The sequence below is a fragment of the Falco rusticolus genome, chromosome 9, assembly GCF_015220075.1.
Source record: "Falco rusticolus isolate bFalRus1 chromosome 9, bFalRus1.pri, whole genome shotgun sequence".
NCBI classification, from domain to species: Eukaryota; Metazoa; Chordata; class Aves; order Falconiformes; family Falconidae; genus Falco; species Falco rusticolus.
Window position 1 is genome coordinate 22,700,445 of NC_051195.1, and position 19,211 is coordinate 22,719,655.

The window sequence follows — 19,211 nt, forward strand, 5'->3', positions numbered from 1 at the left end:
ACCAGATGCCCCAAGCTGCCCAACTTCTTGTAAATTAGGAAGCAAAAACATATCAACAGCACAAGTATGTCTGAAAAGGCAAAAATAAAGGAATAAACTAACTTTATACTGCACTCTGGCCACCCCTGAGGTTGTAAGAAGCACTTTATGGGGGCTGATGAAATCCTCCTCATCAAAAGCTGAAGAGGATCGTTCCAGACCTGCAGGCTCCCTCTCCTAATCTGTTCTAGCAAGATGACCACACTATTTGCTTCCTTAAAAAAAAAAAAAAAAAAAAAAAGCATACATGAATAAAGGGCTAACCATACAATCAGTACCAACAGTAGTGCCAGGAAAAGAGCCTGCTGCAAGATAAAGATGTGATGTAAAAAGTATCATATAAGGGAAGATGCTTATTTTTTAGCTCATACTGCTTATATGGATCAATAAAGCTTTGGTCACAGAGAAGATTTTTGGAGGGATTAGGGGTTTGGCTTTTTAAAGCACTATCTGTTTTGTACCTAAAACAGTCTGTGGATGTAGTACTAACAACAGGCCAAGGAGAGAGAACAAGTCTGGACACAGTGACTGTGTGCCTAAGAGCTTGCCTTTTTTTATTTTCAGCTGTGACAGATGTCTTTTCCCTACTCAGAATTACTCTTTTTGCGAAGAACAGAAGCCACGAACAGCTAAGACATTTGCAGACGGTATAAAAAGTGGTTTTGAGGGTGTGAGGGGGAGGGTCAAAAGCAGAAATCTGTTTATTTGGCACCTAAATATAGCCCAGTTAACTCAGCAAACATTTTTTCTCTACTACATGCTATTTTGTCTATATTTAGAGGGTGAAAGGAACCAGCTGTAGCATCACCATTTTATTACATTCTCTGATTGGGAATTTGCTTTTGTTCCCAGAACAAATCTCTGTTGTTAGGTGACCATGACCACTCACCTGAGTCTTGGGTATAAAAATTAAGTTTTCAGCTGAAGCAGCAGCAGTAAGGATGAGCTCTTAACCTTAGCTTTACATGAAGGAGCTTTGCTCAGCTATGGCTAGCTGTGATCCAAGCCTCTAATAAGCAAAGAGCACATATCCAGAGGCTGCTATTCAAGATCAGCCACAGGTTGATTAGTTATTGCATTCAACAGGACACAGTGCCAGTAAAAGACAGGTTTCAACCAACTGCATTCAGAATGGAGGCTGCTTCTAAGAAAAACCTTTCTGGATAGTAAACAAAAATAAGTTTCGGCATTTTGAGATTCTTGTTTAAAACTCATTCTTACCCTCCAGAGTATTTTTGCCTTTTCTTTTTTTTGTAATAGGATTGCATACGTAGACAACTGTAGCACGTTAGGATTAAAGCTACATAAAATTATTTTCTTTTTCCATAATCACTTAAAAATCAAACTTTGCTTGCTGAAGTTTTATCATACAGATCTGTCAAAGTGGCATCTGATTTGCCTCTTTAGATGAGTGCACAAATAGGCAACTGATTTAACTTCTCAAAATCCCTCCCTGCGAAAGGCACTTTTTTAAAAGCATAGTCCATGGGCAACAAAAGGATAGCTTTTAACTCAAAAAAAAAAAAAAAAAACCCAAACATATTCTACAATTTTCTCCAATGCTTTCACGCTAATTTGCTGAGGTAGCTGTCTTTTACTCTTGAGGTATGTACTACAGGAAAGTGCACTTGAGTCTACAAAGCAATCCAGAGAAAACGGTATCAAGGCACTGACTGGTTGTGTCTGAGCAATCTCAAGATTGCCAACACAAGCAGATAAAACCCCCAGACTTCTAAGCCTTCTGAAAATGTGCAGAGCACAAGAAAGATTTAAAACAAGCAGATGTTAGTGGAAGGAAGAAAAACTGTAAGAGAGATAGGTGTAGCACTGCTCTTCTCCCAGGGATGGATCTAAAGCATCAATGCGTGATGTTCAGGGTCCATGCTCAGGACCTGGTAGCCTTTAGTTCTGCCTTGCCTGTCTCTTGGCGACCTGAGTGATTTGGTGTCAGGCTGCAGACAACTTGTGATTTAGGCTGTGATGGTGCCTCTCACATTTTGTACCAGGAAGTCAAATGGAGAGCTAAGGAAACTCTGAAACAACTACAGAGCAAACAACCTGACATAGTTAGCTTTTTTGTGCATCATATTATTCACTTGAATTGACAAAATTTCCATTAAGAAGTTTGGAAAAAGCAGGGAGTATTATCTCCCCATGATATAAAATTTCTTCAGTACAAAGTCAAATAATATTTCAGCTGCTAACCAATGAAATCAGAATAGGTAATGGAGCTGAAGGCTTCCAACTATGCAAGCACAACATGTAATTTTCTTAAATTTCAGGCCCTATTCAGGAACTAGCATCTAAGCCTCATAAGGCTCCTCCAGCATACCTTAAAACTTCAAATACCTGTAAAGATTCTACCTTCTTGGCATATTACATAAGCATCCACATTTTACATAGTTGTCTTGACCATCCTAAAGACATCTGTTTTACTTCCGTGCCTAAGTCAGGTTGTCCTAACTTACACTTCCAGATCCTATACCATGCAAACAGGGTACAAGTTCATGAACCTTTTCATTTTGTTTGCTACATATGCATAAATTTTTATATTGTTTTAACACCTCTGCCACAATGCTCTAGAAGATCGTTTGGCTGTACTTAAACAGTAGCCTTCTTCAGCACTAGCCCTGCAGCCAAAATTTTTGTGGCCACTAAATTCAGTGAGCTTAATCAAGTAATGAGGCTCCAATTTATAAAATTTGCCCATCACAGACTACATCAAGAATCTTTTGTGGTGGAAACAGTTGAAAAAACCAAGTAGAATTCATTTTGATTAAACTTGCAATTGAAAGAGTCCTCTATAGCTCACAGATGGAATTTCCAGTCAAAACAAGGAAAGATAAAAGAGCCACTGTGCTCTGGAGGCAAAATCTGAGTGACATGGATTCATGCCCCTAGCTCCACCCAGTTTTGATCAGGTCTCCCATGCAGTTGTCCTCACTATGCTGATGGGGCAGCCTCACTCTTTATGGAAGCTTTTCCATTTGTACCTGCAAATACTGGGATAATGCCTTAATCAGGGTTTACACATCCCAAGTGATGCTCTAAATATCAGGCTACTGGTTTCCTATTTGAGCTCTTTCCAGCTTTCAAATAAATAAATAAATAAATAAAAACCCCACCTGTTGTGTCTGAGCAAGAGTAATGGCACAAAAATCCTAAAGCTGAGATTTGCTTGACGATGTCCCTTTTGGACTTGCTTTGCCTACCTAAATAATGGTAACAGTCATCCTTGTACAAAGTTTGAAGGGGAAAAAAAAGTTGGGGATTTAAGAGGGAAGTGATAATTTGTTCCTAGTCATGGCCAATACACGATCTTGTAGTACCTGCAACAATAGCTGATGAGGAAATAACACCACTTGCAAAGCAGAAGGGAGAGCAGCTGCTTCCTGCATGACAGGAGGAGAGGTCTGGTCTGCCACCATACAGAGCCAAATACCATTTTCCCCAGTGCCTAATCCCTAAGGTTGTACACACAACATACCTGCATTCACAATTACTGGCTAACGTGCTCTGGTATTCAGGCTTGCCATGCTTGCAGAAAGCACTCCTTGATAGTGCATGCCCTCCTGCAGGCACATCAATAAATATAGCAAATGAATGGAGGGAAATAAAGATGGGTAGTTAGCATTCCCTTGGGGCTTCTCTAATGAAAGACTGCTGGGCTGCAATACAATATCCACCCCACAACAGATCACTCACTGCACCACTGCCAAAAAAAGGCCAGGAGCTCCTCCCGCCAAGGCAAGCTCCAACTCCGAGATACCCTGTCAGAGTCAGTTAAGAAGCAGCAAAACAGGAGAGTTGCACCACCTGAGTCCCTTCTCCAAGCAGAAGTGTCACAAAACTTCAATTATCTTCCTGCAGCAACAAGTCTAACTTCAAGTGGCAAATCAAAAGCTATGTCTTCCTTTCAGCAATACCCTGAGACAAGGTAATATCGAGTAAAAACCAGAGCATCTGCCTGACTTAAGCTCTCCCAACGTAGTCATTACCACGGTATCTGAGTACATCTGTATTTGGGTATACTGCTAACAGAGAAAAGCCATCGCCTCTCCACACTTCTCTCGTGTGCCTCACAGAGCTAGGCTTCTACTGGGAAAACAAAGCAATTAAGTATCTGATGAGTAGGAGATGTGTTCTCCCCATTATGCAACTGCTCTGTTAGCAGGATTTAAACATCCAAAGATGTGTCAGGAAAAAACCCTTACATTTTTATATATATACACACACTCTAACTACTTTTTTAAATATCTAGCGAGTTTAGATAAATAGCACCATTTCAGCACTCAGACACCAGTTATGCACAAAGGTATACACACACATTTCTAACAGAGATTTAGCCCACTCTGTTGTCTGTACGCTCCCCACCAGCAAGACGCTGCTGTTATTTAACCCATAGGCAGGTCTGTAATACGGACAAGTAGCGATAAATGCTAAAATGCAGCCTCTCAAAGCTGGAGCAGCACTTTCTCAAGCAGTGCACAAGGACATATCAAGTCAGTGCAGGGTGACATCCAGCCATCGCGCAGCATGCATCATGATGTTTTGTCAATACAACTCAAAGTCATTACCACAAAAGTTTAACATTGCAACGAACTCCTCCCCTTGCTCCTAGCCTGGCTAGCAACAAGGGGTTCCTGCTGTAGTAATTACCATAATATGCAACTCGAATCACAGGTTACAACAATTTAAAGGTATATCCATTACAATCTTCACCCCTGGTCCCTCTGGACCAGACCATAGGGTTTAACATTGCAGTGAACTCCTCTTGCCTCTGCTCCGCCTTGGACATCCACAAACTGCAGTCCCTTAGGGTTGTATCTGCTCCAAGTGGAGCCTTACCTGTGTGCCACAGTCTCTCCAGGGGTATAACTGCTGCAGCACAGACTTCTCTATTGCCACAGTCACTTTGTGGTACACCTGTTCCAACCTGGCCTTATCCACAGGCCACAATGCCTTGAGAGACAGGCCTGCTTCAGTGTGGCCTTACCCACAGCCACAGTCCCTTCAGGAGTAAACCTGCTCCAACATGGCCTTACCCATGGCTGCAGTCCCTCCAGGGGTGTACCTGCTCTGTCATGGGCTTATCCATGGCCACATGCTTTGAGCTGCTCCATCATGACCCTGTGCACAATCACTGATGCTTCATCCTTGGGCCACAATCCATTCAGAATATACCTGCTGCGGCATGGACACAGCCACAGATGCTTTGAGATATACCTGCTCTGACATGAACTTATCCAAAGCCACAGATGCCTTGGGGTGTCTTGCTCCCATGTGGAGTCATCCGCAGGTCACACTCCCTTTGACTCAAGTTCACACTGTCTGTTCCAGCCTGACTGTCCAGTACAGGAACAGCAGCAGTGCTCTGGCCATCTGCCAGCCCAGGCACATCACCATTCCTGTTATCAAAACATTTCTGGGCACAGCACAGTAAGATCATAAGCAGTACAGCAAGTAGCTAAAGCGAAAAGCAGTCATAACAAGCACTAGACTCAACACACAGTGAGGCAAGCAAGCCCCACAGCAAACACAGAAGCCTGCCAATTAATAGCTAAACAGCAATAACAGCTATAAATTCAATCTAGCACATTCCAATTAAATCTGTCATTATCTCAACCCCTTTGAGCACCACATTGGGCACCAAAAAGTTCTGTCATGGTTCAACCCCAGCCAGCAACTGCTTTAGCCCCAGCGCCACACAGCTGTTCACTCACTCCCCCTCCAGTGGGATGGGGGAGAGAATCGGAAGAGAGAGAAAACTTGTATGTTGAGATAAAGACAACTGTTTAATAGGTAAAGCAAAAGCCACACACACAAGCAAAGGAATTTATTCACCACTTCCCATCAGCAGGCAGGTATTCAGCCATCTCCAGGAAAGCAGGGCTCCATCACACATAATGGTTACTTGGGAAGACAAACACCATCCCTCTGAATGTGCGTTCTCCCTTCCTCCTTCTTACGCCAGCTTTATATGCTGAACATGACATCACACGGTACAGAATATCCCTTTTGTCAGGCTCCCAACTTCTTGTGCACCCCCAGCCTACTCTACCTACACCTCAGCTGGTGGGGTGGTGCAAGAGGCAGAAAAGGTCTTGACTCTGTGTAAGCACTGCTCAGCAGCAATAAAAACATCCCTGTGTTATCAACACTGTTTCCAGCACAAATCCAAAACACAGCCCCATAGTAACTACTATGAAGAAAATTAACTCTACACCAGCCAAAAGCAGCACAATGCCCCAGTGCAGAGCAAGCCAGGTGCTCTCTTGCTTTGTGTCCTTTTTGGTGCCAATTCTTTAGGGCAGGGGATGTTCATTATCTGCCTTTTGGCTGAGCCAAGCAAGGTGCAGGCAGCCAATGTGACAGTATTGCTGTTTGCCCGTAACAGGAGGCCCCACTGGACGACACATCTGATCAGCCACAAGTCAACTGATTTTGTACAAACTGGCACACTAGAAAAGCTGGATTGTCAGGAAAATCAAGCCTCCTGCGGTATCTTGTGCTACAGCCACTGGAGGCTCTCTGCCTCCTGATGTATAGAGGAAGCAAGGCAGTTTTTTTATGGAGATGTGAAGTCTGGACCCTATCAGATGGGACAGCTTTGTAGAAGGAAGAGCTTTGGGGTTGAGAGGGAAAAGAAGGACAAGCATTTATAGGAAGAAACAAAAATGTCGGGCACAAGAAGGAGGAGCAAAACAAGAACCAGGGAAGTAACTGAGGGCTCAGAAGAGAAGGGAGAAGCAGATGATGACGCCCTTCCTGGGAGGAGCAGTCTGCCCTGCCATGGTGGGCAGGAAGGACAGTGGCCTGAAAGCAGAGGGAACACAATGACAGAGCACATGCCATGAAAGGGACACAGAAGACCCATGGGGGATGCAGGTGGGAACCTGGAAGAGACAAAGGGAACAGATGCAATGAATTCAGCTCATACAAACTGCAAATTGCAATATTCCCACATTGTAGAATCCCAACCTGCAGACTCATGTCCAGCGGCAGGTCACTGCAGAAAACTAGAAAGGAAGTATCACTTCCTTTCCCCTCCATAGCCCCCTCTTCCACAACACCTGAAGGCTCAGTTTTCCCCCCTCACTTCTTAAAGCAGGGTGAGAGGAGAAACCCTAGTGCCTCGTTTACTTCTTCCAGCCTCTTCCCTGAGTCCTTGCTGCTGTTTGGTCCACACCTCTCTGCAGCCTCAGGAGCAAGGATCCAGCTGCCTAGCCAAAGACAGTAGAAGGGAGCTGCTGTTACCACAGCTGTGGTCTCAATGACAGCTATGTCAAACAGCCCTGCTGAAGACTATGTGTCAACTATCAAGTGTCAAAATCATTTGGTTTGTTCACTAAATATATATATATCAAAGTGCAAAACATAGTAGTTGCCAAAAGATGTGTATCTCCTTCATGTGACCAAGTTCAGCCACCATTAAAACTCACACGTAACCTCTTATAGACTTTCACCAATTTAAGCAATACTAAAACTTCCAAGGCAAAGAGGTAGACACCAACTCCACTGCGTATGTATTTCCAACTTAGAAAGGTGGCTGCCTGATCTTTCATTCTACCTAAAGGAATTTCTCTGGTTGATTTACAAAGCATCCCTATAGCTACTAAGATAGCTGTTGTTCCCAGCAAGCACAAATGTATAGCTGAATGGCATTATTTGCATCACATTTGGTTTATCTACACCTCCATTAAGTGCTCGGGTATTGCTTTGATGTGCTGTTGCCTGAGTCATAAGGCAATTGATTTCTTCTATTCATCAGAAACCTTACCCACCAAGAAAGTAATTTTCCTCATTTAGCCTGTGGACTACAAGAGCACTAATGAATTCTCCTCACCCAGTGGATCTTTGCACACAATTGACATCAAATAGGCAGTTTAAATAGTAACAAGCACTGACAGATCCCAGGGACCTACTTACACTGGGGACAGGGAGGAATGGCTTTAGATTTTCATCACATCCATATCACCAGTTATTTACTCTTTTGCTCCTGAATCCGAGTGATACTCTGTGGCTGCTAAGCCACAAAGCCAACAGCATTTCGACATATCAAGAGCTCAACTGATACTGGAAAACATTCCATAACTCCACCAATTCTAAAGCATGATTGTTTTCCAGCCTAATAAAAGTCTGTCTTGTAGTATATTTCTGTTAATGCAATACACCCATACATGTGGATAAGTACATCTGTGTACATACATCTGTGCACATAAGCAATTGCCATTTTATGTATTTCTTTTGAGCCTAGGATATCACATTTAACACAAACTATGCATACATTTACAAGCCCCCAGCTTCATTTTCAGTCATCCCAGACAGCTACACTACAATTTCTTCTATTTGTTCAGATCATCTACGATCACCCCTCACACACTATTAAGTAAGTGAACAAAATGAGCTGGCCTGACCAGGTAGTCTCCAAATCCACTTCAAGCCCACGTCGCAGAGCCAGTCCACAGCTTTCCTGTCCTGACACAGTTTGTGTGTTTAACAGGAAACACCTTCAATAAATATGCTTACAAACCAAACCAAAAAGGGAATTTTGGAGAGACACACACAGCTCTGGGCAGGAAAAGTGTTGCAGTATGATGAGGGGCTTTTTTTCAGTGACATCCTACTTCAAGACTGCTCCTAACAAACAAGCACCAAGTACAGTCCAACTATCCCAATCCTACTTCTTGAAGTCTGGGAGCCCATTTTCTACTTTGAAACGAAGCACCAGTGCTCAAGTTTGGCTATACGTGCTCAGGCACTAGTTTCCAAGGAAACCAGTGACTGCATGAGCATTGCAAAATGCAAGTCCTGTCCTCACTGTTTTGCAAGTACACTGTAGCTATCTCCATGACAAACCCTTCCAGGTAGGTGCTTTACCCCTGTTTCTGAAAGGCCTTAATACAATTTCAGAGATTTAGGATGTCAGTATGTACAGCACATATCCAAGCAACGTGCACACTTGCAACCAAACCACTTTCAGTAGATGCTGAGAGTAGAAGAAAGGAATTATTTGTTTTGGTTTAGGCTCCAAATAACAAATACTTTGTTTTTTCCTGTTCTATCAGCCCTTCAACACAAAGACAAGCTACACAAAACATGAATGTCAGGGACTTCTCTGCCTACACATACCCCCTAGAAACTGCAAACAGCAGATGAAAAACATTTAGACAAATATTTATCCTTTAGCCTGCTACAAATGCAAGCATTTTGGCACTATGAAAAGCCAAAAGAGAAAAAATACCAGCAGCACAGGCAGGAGTAAGTATCATTTATGACAGTAAGTGGCATTTAAACCACTGCCATCTCCAGTTCAAAACGCATGGCTTTCCAGGACCCCTTCCATTAAGATAAAGTTCATATTCTTCTGAAATCTTAGCATCCCACAGTATCTATCCCAAGCAGGATTACCAAAGAAGCAGGTACATATTAAGTCACTGTGTCCTTTTTAACTCTAAAGGAGCAATTTTTTCCCCTTCACTCATATTTTGCACCTGGCGACCAGTGAGACAGTGCTTAGTAAGGCACAGGGTACACCTGCCTTCCCACCAAGTCTGCAAAACAGGTTGCTGAGAGAAAGCTGGCTAGTCTAAATTTTGTGCTGCTACGTACATTTTTGCTCAGTATTAGCATTCTGATATGCATTGTGGGGTTTTTCAATTCATTTCAAACATGTAAGATGCATGCTGTGTTCATGTCCATGGTCTGGGACCACATTTTCTGTTGATGTATTTTAAAAACTATAATTTAAAAAACTAACTACAGCATTCACCCAGTAATACAGATAAGAGAAACGAAGTTAATTCTGTAGAATTTATGGAGATGTACTACAATTTTTAAAATAGTTTCTATGTCAGTAACCCCCTTCATTTAAGTCCTATTAGCTTCCTTAAATCTAACGTACTTGTTGAATAGTTTTGTTTTGCATATAACCACCATAGAGACTTCAATATAGTTTCTGAACAGAACCAATTTTCTTTAAAACAGTGTATTTACACTACACTGCTAAAATTAATATCCCAAAGCAGCAGAAATTCAGAGAAGTATGTCTTGCTTACTGCTACTTAGCAAAACTAAAAATAACTGAAATTGCAGCAACATTTAATCTTGCCATCCCTCATCAACGCAAGAATAAGACAACAAATAACAAAACAAATAGATGACTTTAATAGCTTTGTCTGGTGAATTGTTTTTTTACCTTCTTTTGAATAGAACACCTCTGGACCTTAGAGTTTACATTCAGCACAAACATTACCTGACTCAACAAGTGTAGTTCAGAGATGAGCCAAAACACTACTTGCCAATAGAGAAAATTCTTTGTCCTCTGCATAATAACCAACTACAATATAGTTATTCCTTATCAACACTAGTAACCAAAACCTCAGAAGGCTAAATCATCCAAAAAGCCATACTATCAGCAATCTCACACTTGCCACTTCACAGGGCATTAAGCAGCACCAACTCCAAGGTGAGTCACACGTGTGCCTCTTTTGTAGAGGAAAGCCCCATCCACTACCATCATCGTCAAGCCAGACCTGTCAAAACAGAGTAAAGTAACATTTGACTGACTTGCATTCACCACCATACTTGACACACTGCAAGTTAAAACTTCCATCAGGAAGCATATCATCCTTTACAATAAAACATCATCCTTGCCAAGCACAGAGGCTCTGCTCTCAGTCCTGCTGTGTGAACAGATGTGGAGCAAGTTGGGTGTTTGGGGAGCCAAGAGAGGAGACAGCTCACAAGGCAACTCTGTCAAGCTGCCTTGGCCAGCCATACAGATAAGTTTAGGACTGGACTGCTCAGTAGGCAACAAGTCCCAAGTACCCAGACTCTGCAGCACTTGCTACAGGAGAAGCCATCCACAGTATCTGAGAGCTTGTCCATGCAAATCAGCCAGCTGAAGCCAAACACAAAAACTGCAGTAAGGTTTGAATGGCACCACACTGATGGAGCAGCAAGAGAAGAGTTGATACGTCCCCTTGACAGCTGCCAAGATGAATGGAAATCTAGTAAGCAGGGGCCTAAGGGAAAGCATTCCCCAAGGCAATGCTCTTGGCCACATATATTGTTGGTGGGCACACCATCCTTTCTCACAGACCTCCTATCCGAGGAGAGATGCTGCCCCATCACCACTCAACATATATCAGTAAAGTCCTAACCCTAACAACCTAACCCCTTAAATCCTGCATACCGAAAAAAAAACCTACTGACATTAATGGATGTCAGCATTTAATCAAGAATTAGCAGATCTTTCCAGGCACATAAATTCTCTCTCAGAACATTGTTAAACTTCATTCAGATGGATTCACCGTTCTATCACATGGCACAGAAAAACAACCACAGTGGTCAATTACTCTCAAACAAATGATAAATGCATTTAAAATTGACCACTGGACACATCATACTGAATTACATCTTGATAGTGGAAAAAAAAATAACATTGCATGCACCACTACATCCACCGCTACTGACTGCTTTTGATAGGATGTTTTCTGCAGCATGACACTAAAACCAGAAAGTAACAGGACTAAAACAGGCCACCACCCCTCATCTGATTTCACAACTCCTGTCCCATATTTCAGGAAGCAATCACTGCAGGAGCATGTCTCGGTTCCTGATCACAGGTCCCTCCAATCATCTCCACCATCAGTTTTAGTGGTTAAATTACGTTGCAACCATCCTCCAAATTATTTTAGAAACAGAAAGACACAGGGTTTAAGAACAAAGGTTTGAATTTTGGTTGATTTGGGGTTTTTTTTTTATAACTATAGTTTGAGAGCATTAATTAATGAACAGCTCCTGGCAGCACACATACCGTTCATAAATTCCAGCAGATAATTTTATGCAAACACTCTAAATATGAAGTGTTTTTCAAATATTTCTGAGGGGTTTATTACTTTTATGATCACTTTAAAATATGCCTCTAGTCCACAGAAGATGTGCACATTCACCTTCAAAGAACCAATCTGGCTGTTGAAGGGATTTTGTTAAATCTCTTGTATGTATGTTGTACTTTCCCTAAGGCTATGCAACCAAGTATTGTATTTTATTTAAACCAGAACTCTTAAATACAACTCACAGGCTGCTCCTCCCCCAAAAAACAAATCGCCGGGATTTTGGCAGATTCTCCATCTTTAAATTCAAAGCATTCCTAAGTCTGTTAACTCACAAAATCAAGTAATTTTTCATCTTACTCAACATTTTCTATAAATGACATAGCACTTTGCCAGTATCTCAGTTTACGACAGGGCATACACCACCTCTGACAAAAGAAGATCAGGCCCTATACATTTCTTTACACTCACGAATCTCCACTTTGTTTTATACTCTGCTTCTACAATTTTTTTTTTCCCTTCTGGAAAACAAAATACACTGATTATACACTTCAAAAAAAGCATACAGCTGTTGCCAATCACCAAATGAAACAGCATTTTAACATTAAAGTCCTGGGTGTTTTCCCATGGCAAGTACAAAACAACAAAAGAGAAGAGACAAGAGTTAAAGCTTCCTAGTTAAAAAGGCTATTCTTTGGTTTGCAACTCTGTAAAATCATAATTGGAGTAACAGTTGGTACAAACTCTGTCTCACACTATTCTTTTCATGCTGACAGGCTGTTAGCAGCCAGGATATATCCTGCGAGAGGTCAAAGGTGTGCAAAAACAAACAGAGCAGCAATTTTAGAAGATGAAGAGGAGATAAGGATTTGTCATGGCATTTTTCTACCATGGAAAACCACCCAGCTTTCTCCACAGTCTGTGCCCACTTACTCCAGTCATTTCTTGCAAGTTATTTCCTTTGGTGGGAGAAAGAAAGAGACACTTATTTTAGACAACTGGCTTCCAGTTACTTGAATAGGAAAACTGATAACGATGCCAATGCCTGACTTCTCTCACTGGTCTCGTAACTTGGAAGAAAATGGCAGGATGCATCCCTCTATGGATTTTAGCTATAAACCCCTTATGTGAACCCACAAAGTCACATTTCACATATTTAAAAAACTTTAGAGGCAAAATAAGCCCAACCCTGCAACAGCAACTAAAACTCTTAATCCTCTTAAAAAAAGACAGGTTTGTGTTTACTTTAAAAAAAAAAAAAAAACAAACTATAGGCATCTAAAATGGTGGCCTTTGTGTGCAAAGGAAGACCTTGCAGGAAATTTAAGGCATTTTTCTGAATGAGACAATTTACTTCCACACTTGAAAGGAATTCAGAGTTTATTTTTATAACCCAGAATCTTCTACGTGACATCACAGTAGCTTACATAGATGCTTCACCACAGAGTCAGACCCACAGGTATCCCAAGTCTACCACAGCCTTGGTGATCACCCCTCCTCACATCTAACTGACTTTCTACTACTTCTGCTCCTACCAATCTCCAGCTGCCTTACGTGCTCATCAGGAGAGCAGACCCAGCACCACTTTTTTTTTTTTTTTGGCAAAAATAAACACAGGCTACCAAGCAACTGCAGATTTCCTGTGTGTCTTCTTGGTGCTCCTACTGTTCTATAATGCTGGAAAACAGGCTGATACTTTGATGGCTTGTCAAAACCAAAGGTTGGATGCCACTACTCCAAGAGTCACTGAGGTTTGGCATGAACGGGACAAAAAAAGTCAACCCTTGTCTGCATGGTTTGGTAGTTCCTGCTCTGCTTTCAGGTCCTCTCCACCTTAACCCCCAGTACCACCACAAATAATTATCTTGAACATCAGAACTTCATTCAAGATCATGTCACATTCATTTAATCAAGACAACAATCTTCCTCAACCACTTATGAGCACTATGTAAGCCATGTTTGTGGTCATATGTAGAAAAGTATAAGAAAAAATATCAAAATTTAGAATGATCCCAAATAAACTAGACTGCTCGCACTTTCTCACTCAGTCTCCCGGGTATATCTACCATGAGCAGAGCAGGTCATATGGATTGTATTTTAATCACGAGAACCACAGGTAAGCAAAACGTACAGCTCACGTTTTCTTTTATGTACCCGTATCCACCTTTCCATTGGGATGCTCAGATTAGAAGTGCTCATCAGTGCAGCTACATATTTAGGTAAGCACCTGAGATGACCATCTAAATCCAGAAGACATCACACCACCTCAGCAGGTGCCCGTCCCTGGGTGTCAGGCTTTGAGGGCTTCCCGCCAACTCAACATGACAGCTGAAGCAGAACAGTGAACGCTTCCCAGAGTAACGTGTACTCCTGAAGCCATTAACATCTCTTCCACCTCAGCGATAAGGTCTGAAGCTGCAAGCTGACTTAAATATTATAAATAGTATTAGAGCATTGACCACAGAAGGTCAATATGAAATACTCCCTCAGGTGGGTGCCGTGCATTACACTCCACATGACGCTACAGCAAGGCATTTACGCAACAAGCAATTAAAATTCAAGTGGAAAACATTAATTCAAGGCTTTGTCAGGCATCCTACATATTTCACCGTACACGGCAGAGGCTCCAGGCTTGTTCTGCTGAAACCTGAAGCGCTTCCCCAAGCTCCGGAAAGCTCGGTTCACACTTTGAGGGCGCCAAGGGGCAAAAGCACACATGTCCCTGACAGAAAAATAAGCGTTTTTGGATACAATATGCTGTCCTACAGCTTAACCAAGGAAATTAATGCCTCTGGGCTGCCTTATCCCACCTCAAAGGTTTACCAGCTACACCAGGGCCTGCACAGACCCACCTGCCCGCCCACACCTCAGCCGCCACCCGATCGCGGGGGAAGGCGTCCCTCGCCTGACAGGGCCCGGCCCCCGCCCAACGGGGGGATTTTGTTCGCTTTGGGGGGCTGGTGTCGGTTGTTGGGGTTTTTCGCTCCACTGCAGCCGCCCTTCTGAATCCGGAGCCGCGGCCGTTCGCCTTAAAAGGGCAAAATATCTGTGGAGAAACGGCGGCAGGAATGGGGGGGGAGTGGGCGGGCAGGACGGACAGCCGGCAGCCGCCGCCCTGCCACACGGCGGCCGGGCCCACCGGAGGGTCCCGGGGCGGCGGCAGGGCCGGCCCATGGCGGCCGCCCTCCCTGGGCGGGCGGCCCCGGCGCGGCGGTTGCCAGGATACGGTGGGGCCCCGCCATGACAGCGGGAAGGGCCCAGGCGGCGCGGGCAGGACCCCCGACCCGTAACCTACCGGGGGAAAGGACCGAGTCCCAGCAGCAGCAGGCAGACAGGCAGTGCAACCCCTGCCCCAGCATCCCCCGCTGGGGCAATGGGGAGCACCTGGGCATCGTCCCGCGCAGCTGCCCTGCCCCGCCCCGCCTGCAGCACCTGCGCCGCCCGCCCCGCCATCGCCTCGGCCCGGGAGCGAGCCCGCACCCAGGTGGAGCTGGTGATGTCCCGCCTGGGGCTCCGGAGGGGCCTCGCTGGAGCAATACAGCGTTGAGAGGCCGAGGGCCCCATCCGCCATATGCCTTAACGAGCGGCTGAGGGGGCCTGCATCCCAAAGCCCACCCAAAACAAGAACAACCTCAACTATCAGAATGCCTCAAATGATCCTCCACGACCCCAGCGCCCCGTTTAATTCATCAAGGAAGATGCCGACCTCAAGGGAGAGGCGGATTTGGCCACCGACCGGCAGCGGCGACGGGGAGGTCGAGCCCCGGCTGCTGCCAGCGGATGGCACGGCACGGCACGGCAGCAGCGGGCAGGGGGAGGCGAGCCCCGGGCAGCCCTCTCCGCTGTGCTTGCACATGAAGCCAGGCGCTTCAGCAGCAAATAATCTCGGTTTTTCCTCTTCCCCACCCCCCCCCTTAAGGAGTGCTGAACCAAATGCATTGCGATTTATTGGCTAGGAAAAGATACTGAGTGGGGGGAGGTGATCCCGTTCCTGGGAGGTCTTCATTTTCTCCATTAATTCGCTATGATTTACCTCGTCTCCCGCAAGTGTGAAACCAGGGCAGCGCATCTCCCAGGCGTGCAGGGAGCTGGGAGCCAAGGTTCCCCACAACTTTCCCGCCGCCCCCCGCACACGCTGCTCCGCACCAGGATGCTGCAACGAGTCCCTGCCACAGCCTTCCTCCCCCGCAACACACCAGCACCCAGCGGGCGAAGGAGGCCAGGCAGGGCGGCGAGGAGGCTGCTGGAGACCCGGGCACCGCACCCCGCCGGGCACCTAAGTTCCCCGCCCGCCCCGCTGCGAGTCGCTCCCTGCAGGACGCCGCTCCTCCCCGGAGGGGAGAGACCCCCGAGTTCCTCCCGTCCCCTCCCGCTGCAGTAAAGCCCCCGAGACCGCGGTGCGCTCCGGCTCAACCCGCCGGTGGCAGAAACTCCCCCGGTGACCGCCCGCCCCTGCCTGGGCTCGCCCCCGTGCCCCCCCGGCGGGCTGGGGGCGCGGCCGGGCCGGGGGAGCGGCTCTCCCCATACCGGGGGGCTCACTCCTGGCGCACGTTCCCCCCCGAGCCCGCAGCTCGCAACTTTCCCACCCCGCGGACCGCGAGGCCACCCGGGAGGCTACGGGGGCGGGCGGCACCCGGGGCAGCCGCGCTTCGGGGCTCCGCTCCGCGCCTCCCCCGGCTCCCCCCGGCGGGCGGCAGCAGCGAGGACGGGGGATGCAGGGGGAGCGGCGTCCGCCGGCTGCCCCACAGCAGCGAAGGGAGAAGGGGGCGAGGCGAGGGGAGAGGCGAGGCACTGAACGTTCCGCTCCCCGCGGGCGGTGGATACCCGGGGTGAACCCCCTGCTTACTGTGGGCTCTTGGGGTAGAAGGGGAGGGTGACGTGGCTGAGATCCTGGATGTCAAAGGCGGTGGGCTCGGCCGAGATCGCCTGCCGCTTGGTCCTCTGCTCTCCCTGCAAGGTGCCGGCACTCTGCTGCTGCGCCTGCTGGGTGGCGGGCCGGATCACGGAGCGGTACTTGTCCAGCTCGTTCTGCAGCTTCTGGATCAGTTCGTCCTTCTGGTCCAACTCCAGCTCCAGCTCGTCGATGAGCGCATCCCGCTGCCGCAGCTCCTCGATCTTCTCCTGCAGCGCGTACTGTAAATCCCGCAAAGTGCCCATGGTCCTGGCGCCTCGCTCGCCCCTCGCCTCTCCCGGCAACTTTCCCACCCGGGCCGCCCGCCGCCTCCCCGCACTTGGGCCAACTTCGCCTCCGCCGCCCCCTCCGGCCCGGCCCGGCGCGGCCCCGCTGCCCGCCGGGGCCCCGCCGCAGCCGGACCCCCGCCGCCGGCACCGCGCTCCGGAGCCGGGTTGTTAGGGGCGATTTCAATCCGCCTGCGTCAGGCGAGGCTGGAGAGGGAGCGGGAGACACACACACACGCGGAGGGGGAGGGAAGGAGGGAAGGCGGCAGGGAGGGAGGCAGGGGCGCTTGCGAGGATGCACATGCACTCCCCGCTACCTCCTTCCCGGCCCCGCCGGCTCCCCGCGCCGCCCACGCCCCCCGCCGCCGGCCCGCGGGGTCGCCCGGCGGGGGATGCAGGGAGGGGGCGGCCGGCGGCTCCCTCCGGGGCGGCGGGAGCGAGGAGGGAGGAGGAGGCCATCAAACAGGTCCGAACCCTGGGAGATGGCTGCACAAACCTGCCCTCCCCGTCCCGCTTTCAGGGTGTCCCCTGGTCCTCTCCCTTCCCATCCTCCGCTCCCATCAAGGGTGCTACTTTCCTCCTATGCAACTTTCCCCGTTTATCTCCCGTTTAGTTTTTTTCTTGTAAAAAAAAGCGCCGATTTTTGTTGTCTTCTCTGACTGAAGGTAAAGCCAGTGCCTGGCATGGCCCCTCCTCAGTCTCAGCAACGTTTGGGCTCCAAAAACCCAGATTTTAACATGAGTGTCAGTCAAGTAGCTCTGCACTGGAAAAGCCTGGAGGTAGGGCATATGGGTTTCAGAGCACTAAAAAAAACCCTCAATTAAAAATGGGAAATAGACTTTCTGTGTAGCCCCAATACCCACGAGAATGCATAAGCTAGTTTCTGCAATACCAAACACAATAGGATTTTCCCAGGGTGTGAGCACAACGGCTCATGCACTAGGATTTTCTGCATGCCAACAAACAGCTACACACGCGGGTACCTATGTGATACAGTCTACAGGTCTGCAGCTCAAAAAACCCAAAAATAAACTAAATGAGCCGTATCGGCTGAGCCCTCAATGCCAAATGGCTGTTTTCCTTTGTCTTCCCTGTGCTTGCCAAGCGTAGAAAGGACAGCAATGTATGCCGTGACACCCAGCTCCTGGGCTTGGCCCTCCAGGGCAGAAAGAGGGATTTGTAGGCAAGAAAATAGCTGGTTTGGGGCTTTCCCAATAAGACTGCACAGTCTGGAGGAGTCAGGGGTAAAAAAAACCCCACGACTAGTTAGGCCCAGGTGCCCTGTGCAAGCTTCCACAGCGCTGGGGCACGGGCACAGTTTCATGCTCATGTTTTCAGGGCAGCAGAAGCAGCTGCTTCAGTTCGCTCTTTGGGAGTTTGATTTTGGGAGGAGAGAGGTAGGATGCAGCCATGGATACATTTTTTGGAGGTGGGTGGTACCTCTGCGTTTGTAGCTGCCGTTAGCAGTGTGTCCAGACCTCCCATTCCGGCATTAGCTGGAAATGAAGCATCCAGACAGAGACTGTTTATGAGATTGAGCTTTTTCGGTTGTTTTTTGTTTGTGGGTTTGTTTTTTTTTTTTAATTGTTACATACTAGTGCTTGGCTGAATCCAAAGTTCCAGCTTTCAACCTGCAGATGGTCTTTCTAAAATCAATTATATATATAAAAAAAAGAACGGATGAGAAATTACAACTGCTCCCTGCTCATCACTTGTTTGAAAGGGCCTGGCCTTTGTGCATAAACATGAGGCTTTGCAGGTTCTTCAATGTATTTTTGAGATGCATGTTAAAAAAAAAATGGGTTATGCAAAACGCTTCAGTTTTCCTTCCCCTTGATACATATGTGCCAGGCACAAAAGCAAAGTACCCTGGTTGTTTTCATGGGTTACCAACATGCTTTAAGTTCAGACAGCATTTTTTACTACATATTCCCTCCATTTCAATCTTGTATAACTCACTAGGAACAAAAGTACCAAATATCTTCTGAACATTTCCATTTTAAAGAAGACTGGCATTAAATAGATGCATTCCTGCTGCCTACAAACTAGACATCAATAATAAATAAAATATTTTAATAGCATTTAGCTGACATACTTAAAGTTTTATTGCTTTTGTCCCTAGAGAAGTGATACCAACTTCTGGGCAAGGAAGAT

At 46.6% G+C, this 19,211-nt stretch overlaps 1 protein-coding gene across 2 annotated transcripts in view; it reads right to left on the minus strand.

Moving 5' to 3' along the window:
• PRKG1 (protein kinase cGMP-dependent 1) overlaps nt 1-19,211 on the minus strand; it is a 509,003-nt gene that overhangs the window by 455,887 nt on the left and 33,905 nt on the right. Inside the window, exon 1 of one of the 2 annotated variants that reach the window (XM_037400739.1) lies at nt 16,726-17,100. The exons of the other annotated variant lie outside the window; for it this stretch is intronic. Within the exon in view, the coding sequence (XP_037256636.1) occupies nt 16,726-17,036 (311 nt within the window). The 5' untranslated portion in view covers nt 17,037-17,100. Of the gene's footprint in view, nt 1-16,725; nt 17,101-19,211 lie in introns of those variants that run through there. 2 annotated transcript variants of the gene reach the window in all.